General features: G+C 38.0%; 1 protein-coding gene across 4 annotated transcripts in view; it reads right to left on the bottom strand.

Annotated features, from left to right (window-relative positions):
- Positions 1–4,451, bottom strand: part of MAP3K3 (mitogen-activated protein kinase kinase kinase 3) — a 45,250-nt gene extending 40,799 nt beyond the window's left edge. Inside the window, exons 1-2 of one of the 4 annotated variants that reach the window (XM_025047040.1) lie at positions 4,250–4,446; positions 2,519–2,611 (exon numbers count right to left, since the gene is read on the bottom strand). In XM_025047040.1, coding sequence (XP_024902808.1) covers positions 2,519–2,611; positions 4,250–4,345 — 189 coding nt within the window. In that variant the 5' untranslated portion in view covers positions 4,346–4,446. Of the gene's footprint in view, positions 1–2,518; positions 2,612–4,249 lie in introns of all 4 variants that reach the window. The other 3 variants (XM_025047039.1, XM_025047042.1, XM_025047041.1) reach the window with 3 other exon arrangements.
- Positions 4,452–11,823: the final 7,372 nt, after the last annotated feature.

Below are 11,823 nucleotides of genomic sequence, written 5' to 3' on the forward strand. Positions count from 1 at the left end.
GCTTTATGTTTTATTTTCAGACTAGCCAGCCTATCTTACCAACAACCTCTAAAAAACAAAGGAAGTCCTGAAGAGCCAGGTCTAACATAGTAAAAGCAAAACACAGTCTGCTATATCATTGACCGTGCTAGAAAAAGAGCTCTTAAGATTCCTGCTCCTCTAAAACTGATTCTAAGAGCCTTGTCCTGCTTATGCCTGCTATGAAGAAAGCAACTTTCTCATTCTGAAGCTCCCACTAGTGAATATCTGGAAGGTAAGACTGAGAGACCCTGTGCTCTCTGTTTAAGCCTCTACCTACCATTTGGATATGATCTAAGAGAAACAGGAATCTGTGGAAATAAGGATTCTATTTCTTCTCCCACTGGGATTTTCAGAAATTAGGCTAGCTTCAGAAGTTTGCAAAGGACTGTCAGATAGACAATAACGACCATCCAATAAAGGTAGAAAACTTTAACCCTTTTGGTACCATGACAGTATGCATAATTCTGGTTAGAAGTTTTCACTAGAGCTTATGCATACTCATAATGCCAGAACATAACAGATGTGATCTAATCATTACTGCTTTACATTTGAACATTTGTTTTGCAAATGCTCAACATTCTGTCCATGATCTTAAAACAGCTTTAAGAGGTAGACGCAGTAGGTATTATTAACCCTATATTTCAGATAGAAATACTGAGGTTTAGAAAGGTTATTAGACTTACCCACAGTCAAATTATTATGACCAGGAGTATTATATACATGCTTATAGTTGTTGTTATCATTGTTAACTGTAGTGGAAAGTCCTGTAAATTGGAAAAGCCTATGCTAACAAATTACTAACAACTCAGTGACTTCTTGGCCAGTGCTCTTTCACTACACTAAGCTGTCAACCTCATGGAGAAATAGCACCTGCTGGTTATAAAGCACGGTGAGTTGATTTATGATTGTTAAAAGGATGTTACACATCAAGGCCTGCAAAACTGTCCATAAGCCCCAGATACACTTAGGATGTGCCGTATATCTAAGAATCTTCAGCCAGCTCTACCTAGGCTGTAGGCTTTCAGGGACCTAATATACAGGAAGGAGAACATAGATCCTACCTCCTAGCAAATAGTTCATAGCTGAGCACTTCATTCATTGTCCATGTACTTCCCTAGCTGCTCAGATGCTTAGCTGTTCTCAAAAGCATTCTCTTTTTCAATCAGTTACACCTACCTTGTTTACTTAAGGACCAGGATATCTGAAGTCCTGCCAGGCAGAGATATTAAATTAGGTTTTTCAGTTCTTCTAGGTCTCAGCCCCCAAACGATTTTGTCAATGCATCTATAGCTCCTCTAGCTTTCCTTGCTATAGCAAGCTTGAGCCCCATGAAGCTGTGCCAATCTCAGCTCTACCCTGTGGCCAGCATTGCCATTTTCACACTGAAGTGCTGTTTGCCTCTGCCAGCACCATCTCACCCCTGAATAAACAACCTTTCCTGCTGGCCAAAATACTTGGTTACTTTCAACTGGGACTCTGCAATTTGAATCTTTAGCCAAATTTGACATCTCTTAGCCATTTAAATTAGATTTTACTCTTTCATTCCTCTCTTCTAAGCATGGACCTTCTGACAGAACTGGTGATAGAGAAAACTGTTTCATTCTATCCTGGGCCCAAGTGAACAAAAACAAGAACAACAATAAATTCACTCTGTAGATTGTAAAGTTTTGTGTTAAAAGATTATTAATGTGTCCACACTCTTAGGTTGGGCTCTTTTCATTACACTACGCTATAAACACCTTTCCCCCCGAAAGGTTCCCCCGACCCCCACCTCACCCCATCCTTTCTAGAAATGCATTCATTGAGACTTTCTCTCTCTTTCTGCTTTCAGGAAGAATACTTTTCCTGGTCAGAAGTTGAACATCTGCTACACTTCCCAGGGGAGACCATTCCACAAACTTGACTTAATTAAGGGGAAAAGCTATCTTGACCTTTTCATTGCCCTTTTACCCAATATTAGCATAAAATTTTGAGCTTCAATTTCTAAACAGCCATGTTCATTCCACAGCTTCACAAGTTTATGACAATGCATAGAAGCTCATGACCTGTGTGAAGGAATGTGTTAATGAATTGTTAAACATCTCTAAGCATGTACTTAATTTCTTGCCCAATAAATCAGTAGCCCCTTATACAATATATAAAGTTGTGCTGTCCAAGACAATAGCCACTAGCCACATGTGGGTATTTAAATTTAAGATAATTAAAATTAAATAAAATTTAAAATTCAGTTCCTCAGTTGCTCAACAGCAACGTTTGGCTAGCAGCTACTACAGTAGACAGCACAAATTTCTAACATTTCTATCATCACAGAAAGTTTACTGAACAACACTGAGAGACTGCTTATGAATAATATTGTTGTAAGAAATGGTGACAGAATATAGTACTCCCTACAAATCCACTAAAACGACTTGTCCAGGAAATGAACTCCACACTCTTCCAGCACTAGTATCAGGTTTAAAAGCACATTTTAGCTTTAACGGATAATTTGGTTCCTTACCAAAAATTTCTTTTTCTCACTGGCCCCTGCACATGAGCTTGTTGTTACTGTGGGGCTGTTCAAAAGGGCTGAGCTGCTGCTGTTGTGTTTTTTCTTTAAAAACAAAAAACTAAGGTTAATAAGTTGTATCCTACATGCAACAGAAAAAGTTTGATAATATTCAAGTAAATTGTGGATCCAAAGAGCCAGTATCTCTTGCTGAGATTACTTCCTTAACCAGAAGTCAATCTTTTCACACCCTTCTACTTCGTAACCACTAACTTCACTCTAATAACAGCAGCAGTCACAGTAAAAGATCAGGACTTTTCTTAAAATAGCTTTTAGGCTCTAGACAGAAGAAGGATTCCTAAAAGGAATCCCCCCTTCAAGGATCACTCAAGGACCACTCTACTCCTCCTTTTCCCAGCCTATCCTTTTGGGCCTTTCAACTCGAGAAAGCTTCCCCTTTTCACCTACTGATATCCAAGCTAACATTCCCGTTTGGAGAAAGATCAGCTGACTGGAGCAGAGTTAGCAAGCACACTCCACATAGGAAGACAGGAAGGAAAGTGAGGTCATTAGGCTCAAGCCTGGGGGGAGGGGACTCACTTCTGGTAAAATGCTCCTTCCAAAAGCAGCTTTGAATAGAACTAAATTACAGCAAGGGAGAACCTACACAATTAGACAGAATAATGTATGAAAATAGTACAACAATGGGCCCTATTCTGTTGTACTCCTAGTTCTGTAAGGCATCCACAAAAATAAAAACAGCTTTCTAAACGAATCTTTCTGTTACAACATGAAACAAAAGAACTCAGGGTTCCTCGTTTTCCTAAATGCAGGAAATACTCTGGGAGGCTATATCTAGGAGACTTCAGACAGAAGTTCTAGGGCCTTATACTTTCTTTAATAGCCAAGTGTAGGTATTTCTGAAGAACTGGTAGACAAGGTGCAAATGAGGAGAGAGAAGTTTAGCTGATAACAAAGAGAACCACAAGGGAGCTGTCATGGACAAATTTTCATCCAACACACTGAACACAGCCATCTGATATACCAGATACCCAGTAGGGAGGAAAGCTCCCCATCATTCATTCCTCTCTGTAGGTCAAAGTACCCGAGAAACAGGGAGGCAAATGACATCACAGGTGAGAATGTTCTCAATAGCATGTAGGTTTAAATGTTAACAAAAATAAAAATTGTTTTCCTAAAGAAGCATACAACTCTCAATAAAATAGGCACTCTCAACTATCTGAGTTAATAAGGAGAAACAACTATAAATAACAATAATAATACGATCACTCATTATTACCTTTAGAATATATTATATGACAGTTTATTTTAAAAATTTTCCATTACTAATTATATTTTACATAAGCTTATACTAAAATTAATTCTTCCTGAGTACATACTGAAAGGTAGCTAAAAACCTGAGTTAAGAATCATGAATCTGGATAAAATTTGCCAAATAATCAGTAAAAGAAAAATTATATGAATACTTCCCCATAAACGAAGGAATTATTCTTATTCTTCATAGATGAAACACTATGCACAAGGTCAAGTGCACAAGGCTTTGCAACTCCAGATCATGACCTACATCTGGCTGATATATATCACTTACCACTTAACAGACTATGAAAAGAGGGAGCCAATAGCATTCAAGCCTGGTATATAATATTGTTGGCTTCTCAAATATTTCCTAACTGAACACTCTTCCCTAACAAATTTCATTAAATCTGCCAGGGCCACACATACCTGCCTATTTGGGTGACCCGTGTCTTTGTTCTTCATGGTCTCATATCCAGGCACCCGGGGACGTCGGCTCATCTGGAGGGCCACCAGATCCTTCATGATCGAGTTCAATGCCTCCTGTTCGTCTACAATGAAAGAGTGCACATGAGTTAAGATATTTTAACACAGACCAGCAAAGTACTTTCACAAATTACATTACTAATACTCAGGATCAGGGACTTCTGCCCTGGTAAAATGACAGACCCCATAACTCTAATTATATGAATTTGATGTCTCTTAAAAGTAGATAACTTAGGTAAGACTATAGTGGCTTGAATTTTAATGGATTCTTAATAGCACTCTAATCAGATCTCTGGCAGCAAGATTTACCATTTCACTGAGGGCAAGGGAGGTGCTCCCTTGCCAGTTTCTCTGGCAATTCTTCAGTGCCGGAGAAACTCAACCAGGAAAAATAGATGAAAAGTTGGAGTGAACTGAAGAACAACAGAGCACAGTGTAGTAGGGTACTGAGTGAAAAGATGAATTCATGGAGAGCTGATTATGGGACAGAGTCAGTCACACACTTAATCTTAAAGCATCATATACGGGAGAGTACATTTTAAAAGGTACCAAACAAGGACCTCAGGTAGCTGCTTGGAACAGAAGTTGTCTTATAAGCCTATATAGCCTTTGAATGCCCTCCTCCCAACTCTTTACAAGTTTATAGGCCTTTTGCTTCCCATAGGGAAGTCAAAAGGCAGTGCTATTGTTTTTCTTCCCTAATTGACCAAGTAATGCACTGCCTGTGTTTTTAATGGCATTACTTGTAATCCCCTTTTCTTGAAATACCAAAGAGTACTAGAGTCCTCATTCACTGAAGACAACTGGCCAAAACTCAGAACCCACACCAAACCAATTCCATGTTTTGCAAAATTCTCCTCGGTCCTTCAAGAGATCCTTGTCCACTCAAATAGCATCTGGGAGTTGAAAATAAGTAAATTTGTTGATCTGGAAAAGAATATGAGGGATGAGCTGTTATACTTGCTTTGGTGGTGAGTCACTTGGGGACTTAGGGCACACCTTAAAAGAATCGAGTACAAAGGTCTCCACCCAAGGAGAGTGCCTATCTTCTGCCCTTTATCATTGTCCACTGGAAATGTTCAAATATGGAAAGGAAAGAAGAGCATGAAGTTAGGAAGTAAAATTATGCCATCTGCCTCTCCCCACTTCCTAAAGAAAATCTGCTCAGAAGTCCCATATGCCCTTGGAGGAGATGCAGAAAAGGAAGAAGGGTGCCCATGAAGAGGTTTTTGCCTGCTCACAAAAAGGAAAATTAGATTTAAAACTTGCAAGAAAACATGAGTAGCAGAACGTCCCATCTAATTCCACTTCAAAACATATACAAAAGTATGTACGAGAGTAATACAGTTGCAGTACCAAAAGAATGAGGTAAATGAGATAACGAATAAGGAGGAAGTTGGTATTTACTAAAAGACATCAAAATTAAAACACACATATTTTATCAATTAGTTCATATTTTCTAACAATTTACCTATAGAGTCCTTAAAGAAAGGGAATTTGCTTGGTTTTTGTTTTGTACTTTAACCACCCAACATCTAAGCTAGGAAGATTGGCATACGCACACACACTTATATATTAAATTGGCTTATATATTATTAAATACAACATATATAAGTAAAATTATTGGGCCGACTGTCACAGTAAGTTAAGATCAAAATAAAGGGGATTATGACTAGATAGGTGTTTTCTGAGGACCATCCAGTGATATTTCTAACAGCAGAATGCATGGAACTTTCAGTATCAAGGTAATCATCCTTTGAACAGAGAATTTCAGTTGTCTCAGCTCAGATATTGAACCAAGATAGATGTGAATACACACACAGAGAAACATGCACACACTTGTCAAGTGAAATCCATGACAAGTAGACTAGAAAAGTTGTTTCTAATTCTGTATAAGATGATGCTATTATAAGAGCTGGTTTATCAGGTTGACAAATTCTGTTTCCAGGAAGCTAACCAATTCCTGGCATTACTTAATGGATAAACTTGTTTGGTAGCTCTAGTACTGAGAATACACTAGAGGAATAGTTTGGCACTATCTCTTGAAATTCCAGACAACTGACACAAGTGAAACAGGGTTATAGAATCTGATTTTGTGTCAAAGTTGAATACATCACTAGAGGCGGACAGGTACTTAAACTGATACTTCAAAGTGAGGACATGGATAAAGACAGGAAGTAAATCAAGTGGCTCTTTTAGGTATTTCTTCCTGGATTGAGATTTTAACTGAATTATCTGCACTCTAGTACGAGATTCTTTAAAAAATAAAAACAAACGAATAAAACTTTTGAAAACAATTAGCAGCTTTCTTAGAGTGCAGCAGTCAGTTAATGGACTTTGGAGTCTGAAAGACCTGGGTTTAAGGAGGCCTTGAACAAATCACATATTCTCCCTAGATTTCAATTTCCTCATTTGTAAAATAGAGAAAATAAAGCATTATTTCACATAGTTGCTGTGAGAGTTAAGAGAAAAAAAAACTTACAAATTATTCGTCACGGTACCTAATGCTTAGTAACGCTAAAAAATGCTGGCTATTATCATCATCAATGGAAAAAGGTCAATGGGAAAAGACTGAAGGCCACTTAACTTACCTTAATATTTAATTTTATACCTGAATTTTTATTATTCATTAACAATAATCATTTACTGAGTACCGAGCATGTATTATATGTTAGTTTTGAAAGATACTTCAAGGTATTCGAACACTAGTAAAAGGATAAACAACACACAAATACGATGTTATACAAATGAAGAGATCGAATTAGACGGTAAACAAACCAAAGTACATAAACACACATATGTAAATATCTTTTTACAGTATCAGTAGCAAGAGGTTCTATAGATGATTTTACATATTAACAGAATAAAGATTCTTTCAGAAAGGCAAGTTGTTTCAGCTATGCAGGAGAGCTTTAAAAAATGAACTAAGGAGGAGAAAGGACAGGAAAGCAAGTGAGGGGCAGAGGGGGAAAAAAAAAAGGGACTGATTCTCAGTGAATTGTAACCCTTACCGAGTAGGGTAGGAAGAAAGTATGTTAGCAAAGAACCTTTTAAGAAGATTGGAAAAAACAAAAGAGTCACATCACAGAAGCCAAGAGCAAAGAAGAGCAGTGGCAGGCATAGGCCAAGCAGGTCTAATAGAGTGGTAGAGGCAGAAACAAAATTTTAAAGGGAATCAAGAAGCTGGAGATTAAAAGAAAATTGGAAGTAGTGGGAATCAACAGTTCATTTGTAAACTTTACATGTGAACAAGCTGAGGCAGGGGTAATAGTGTGCTATAACCTTGGAAAGATTTCCTGAAGATGGGGGTGGTCTGATACACTTAAAAGCTACCAGGAAGAAGCACAGAGAAAGAAGTTAATTCTAGAAATTAAGAAGTTAAGAATCTAGAGAGGAGTATTCATACAAAATAGAAAAAGAAGGGTTCTATGTAACAAGGATTAGAGTTCAAGCTTAAAAAGTGGAAACTCTTAAGCAGTCTTATGCAGACAGCAGTCCATTATTATCAGGCAGCATGTACTTTTTCTTCTCCTATGGTATCTACGGGGCTACCAGGCAACATACTCCTCTCTCATTAGCTCCATCAGGAAGTCACTCTTTCAGACCTAGCCATTACTTCACCTTAAAGCAGTGTCTTATGAATTCCCTTGGCTAAAAATCAGAAAAGTTTCCAGAAGCACCACGGCCTTCAGTGAACATTGTTGTCCTACATGATGTTTGTTTACTATGCCAGACACTCTCTTTTCCATATATACAAATCTCCAAAGTAATATTTAAATCTTTGTTTTCACTTAACTAATAATCTTATTTCTTCATCTTGCCAACAGCTCTGCCCTACTCTTGACAGATGGTCTGATCACAGAGATGCTGTGCTTCGGACTCTCCTTGAGTCAGATTTTAATACATTTTTGTTCATATTTTACATACTCCCACTGCCTCCACACTGTCCCTACCTGAGCAAACATCATTTTATAGTAAAGATAAGGAAAAAGGCCCGATTCTCAAGTCACAAGAAACTTTTTTCCTTCAAGGACATGGTTGAACCTTTGCTAAATCTCAAAGTCAAATTCTGGTGTTTATTTTTCTGAGATATTAAGATATTAATATTAATTGATGGTTCAAAATTTAAAAAGACATATTACAAAGTAAACTACTGCTTCCTCATAAGAATCAATATATCCCACTATATTTTATTTTAATGTTTAATGAAATTAACATAAAGGTCTGGAGAATATAGGATTATGTATGCCAATTCAGTAACTACATAATTGACCTCGCCTTCCTGCGTACCTTTACACAGTTTTGACAAAGTACGACACCTCATTGCACTTATTTGTTTACATGTGTCTGGTTCACTTTACCTAACTGTAACTGCTTAAGGATAGGATAAATGCAGGTACAGGGCCTAACACTTCATCTGACACATAAAAGACAATAAATGGACCAAGAATAAATGCATAGCTTACATAAAACTAAGAAAACTGCTTCTTATCCTTTATATATTCTCCTAAATAATACTCAGATATTTATTTTTTACAAATGCCTAAAATTCAGTTTCAAAATCCAGTTGTCATTTTTTAAAATATCAGAAATCTAGTTGTGACATTGCGATATTGATTCATTATATTGTGATTCCAATTTCCATGAAAACAGTTGCTAACTATTCAGAATCTACACAGGTGGTCAGATTCTAGCCAAACTGAATTGAGACTGCTCTAACTGGGAGCTCCTAACAGCCTGGGAACCCTGGAGACAGATGTCTCTAAATCACAATGGTTCTGACTTCAAATCAAGTCATCAAACCAGAACCACACCATCTTTAATCCTATACTCAGGTCACTATAGTTTCCTGTAACATTTCCAAGTTGTTGCATATGTTTCAGTAATATTTCCCACTAAGTATCATATTGCATTTATAAAAAGTCCAAATAAACACTAGTAAATTAATCTTGGGCATTAACAGTATTTGCCACTATAATTGCTAAAACTAGGAGAGAATCCTAGTGTGACCGAAAAAAAATGACCAGTCACTCCCAATTGTTTTATTAACCACCTAGTATCAAAGCCAAAAAGAAAAATATTTCTTATTATTTACAGAGATGTGTAGTTTCCACTAGAAATTTACTGGGGCTAACAGCCAACATAAAATCTGACATGTTTTTACTACCAACCCAAGTTATCAAATAGGCTTGAGTCTGGGACTTAGAAGAGCTCAGGAAAATGACTGTTAACCAAAGAACCTGCAGGAACTCAGATAGTTATATTCCTTTTCTCCTGGACTGGAGTTTAATGAGTCTAATGAAAATATTAATAAATCTATGTTTCTTTCTTAACAACCCTTGAGTTTATTTAGCAACTAAAACAAACTAACCAGCCCGGGAACTTGAATTCTCATTATTAATATCACCAAAATGGAAACTAGTATTTAAGAGAGTGACTGTATATGTGTGTGTACATATAACCTTGGTGAGCAAATTAAAGAGCCAGGTTTGGGGAGAATTCACTATTAGCTCTGTATGTCGAGGTCATCTACCAAAAAAGGGAGAGAATGGTATGGGGGGAAAGTGCTGAAGAAAGCCAGGCAGTGGTTCTTAAACCAAGTTGCCTAATATACGGCAGTAACTAGGCAATAATTCCACCCTCATTATCTTAGTTTCTTCATGTAAAACTGACACTGGGACGAATGAGAAGACACTGAGATCCTGGTCCTTTTTTCTTTGGTACTCTGGGCCGTACCTATATAGTTCCTTTCCTCTCCATCACTGTCAGCCAATAAACTCACACACTTAAACTTTTTAAAAATGCCTTGAAATGTGAAAACAGACTGACATCTATTTTTATGTTAGACAGTGAAAAACATAGTCAACACATCTGGGCACTCTAACTGGTTTAGCAGTCAAGAAAGGGAGGAGTGGGAGGTCTGCACACCCTCAAGTATTTCACACTCCTTTTTGGGACTTAAGACTGTCCCCAACAGACAAAAAGGAAAGATTTACTAGAAAGACTATCACAAATATAGGTTCACAAATTAATTCAAAGATTTAGTTCAATCATCAAATTGCAGAACACAAGATAAATGTTTGAAGTCTAAAAGAACAGGAATAATTATGTGCCTCGTTTACAGTAAATGTTCAAAAAGTATTTGTTAGATTTTATATTTAAATGCCAGACTGGATTCCTTTTCTGCTCAGTGTTACAGGGCACTTTCCACAGAAGAGCAACAAGCACTTTTGAAGTAAAGCATGGGAAGGAAACAGTACTCAGCATGTGAATAAATTCATCCCTTCCTAAAGGAGGGGCAGCCTAGAATAAAACAAGGCAATTCATTCAAACCCAGAGTGTAAAAGACAGGCTGCAAAAGAGTATCTGCCTAATGTGGCAAAGCATACATTTAACCTCCTACAAAAATGACTTGACCTTGCTATAGGGCAAAGCAAACATTAACGTTCCCTCTTCACATGCGGCCCTTCAGAGGCAATGAATGGTTGTGCAAAGATTTCTTTCACTGAAGTTTACCCCCTTGTATTTAGGACAATATAAAATACTTTGCAAGACTTGCAATCGCCCACCACGGTATCACAGTAACGGATCCAAGACAAGCAAAGTACATCTAAAATGTTATTTTCTTCTTAATCTAGTCCAATAGTTATTTGCCGAGTTACCAAAAAGGACATGAAATATAATTCAGCTTAAATGCTATATGAAAGGCATTAAAAGCTTTTCTTAAATTATATCTTCATAACATAAATAGCAAATATTGATAAAAAGGAAATGATTTCATATTCTTTTGTGTAACGAATGCTTCCCTCAAAAGTTACATAATTTCAGGGATACTGCAAGATAAAAATAATGGATGCAAAACACTGCATCTGGATTTTTCAAAAAGTAGGATGTGAATTATAACTGGCTGCACCCGACCAATTCCTAACCTCCATCAATCTGCACGCAGCTCGCATTTCTCAACCGCGCTGCTGTTAACAGTGATTGCCATTTTAATCACCTCCCAGTCTATCTCCCCGCACGCCCCCTCCCCCTTGCGCTGGGGCGCGCATAGGGCTGGAGAGCAAGCCCCGGGAACGCTCACAGGCCGGCCTGTGTGAGCAAAGGGAAGGAAATGACACAGGCAGGAAAAAAAAGCAAATCAAGGAAAAGACACAACAGCAGCTGGGCCTGCACCAGCCTCCAGCCGGGGCCCCACACTGCGCTCTCGCTCCCCCGCCCTCGGGCTCGCGGTCCAGCTCGCTCAGGCCGGAGGGGGCTGCCCGGCCAAGCACCGGCCCTCCATCCAGCCGCCGCTTCCTAGTTCTGCTTTTTTTCAAGAAAGATTTATTATATAAAGGTCTCTCTTTAGCCTGTTGCAAAGAAGGCGCTTTTCTTTCAGTTTCCAGTAGGTGGCATCTAAGCCTCTTGGATCCCTGCTTTATAAAAAGCTTTAATAATGCCTTTTTTTCCCTTGTAGATGTTTAATCATGCTTGCTACCCTCAGTCTCAGTCCCTGTCATTGTTAGCAACACATT

Source organism: Pteropus alecto, unplaced genomic scaffold (genome assembly GCF_000325575.1).
Source record: "Pteropus alecto unplaced genomic scaffold, ASM32557v1 scaffold134, whole genome shotgun sequence".
NCBI lineage: Eukaryota > Metazoa > Chordata > Mammalia > Chiroptera > Pteropodidae > Pteropus > Pteropus alecto.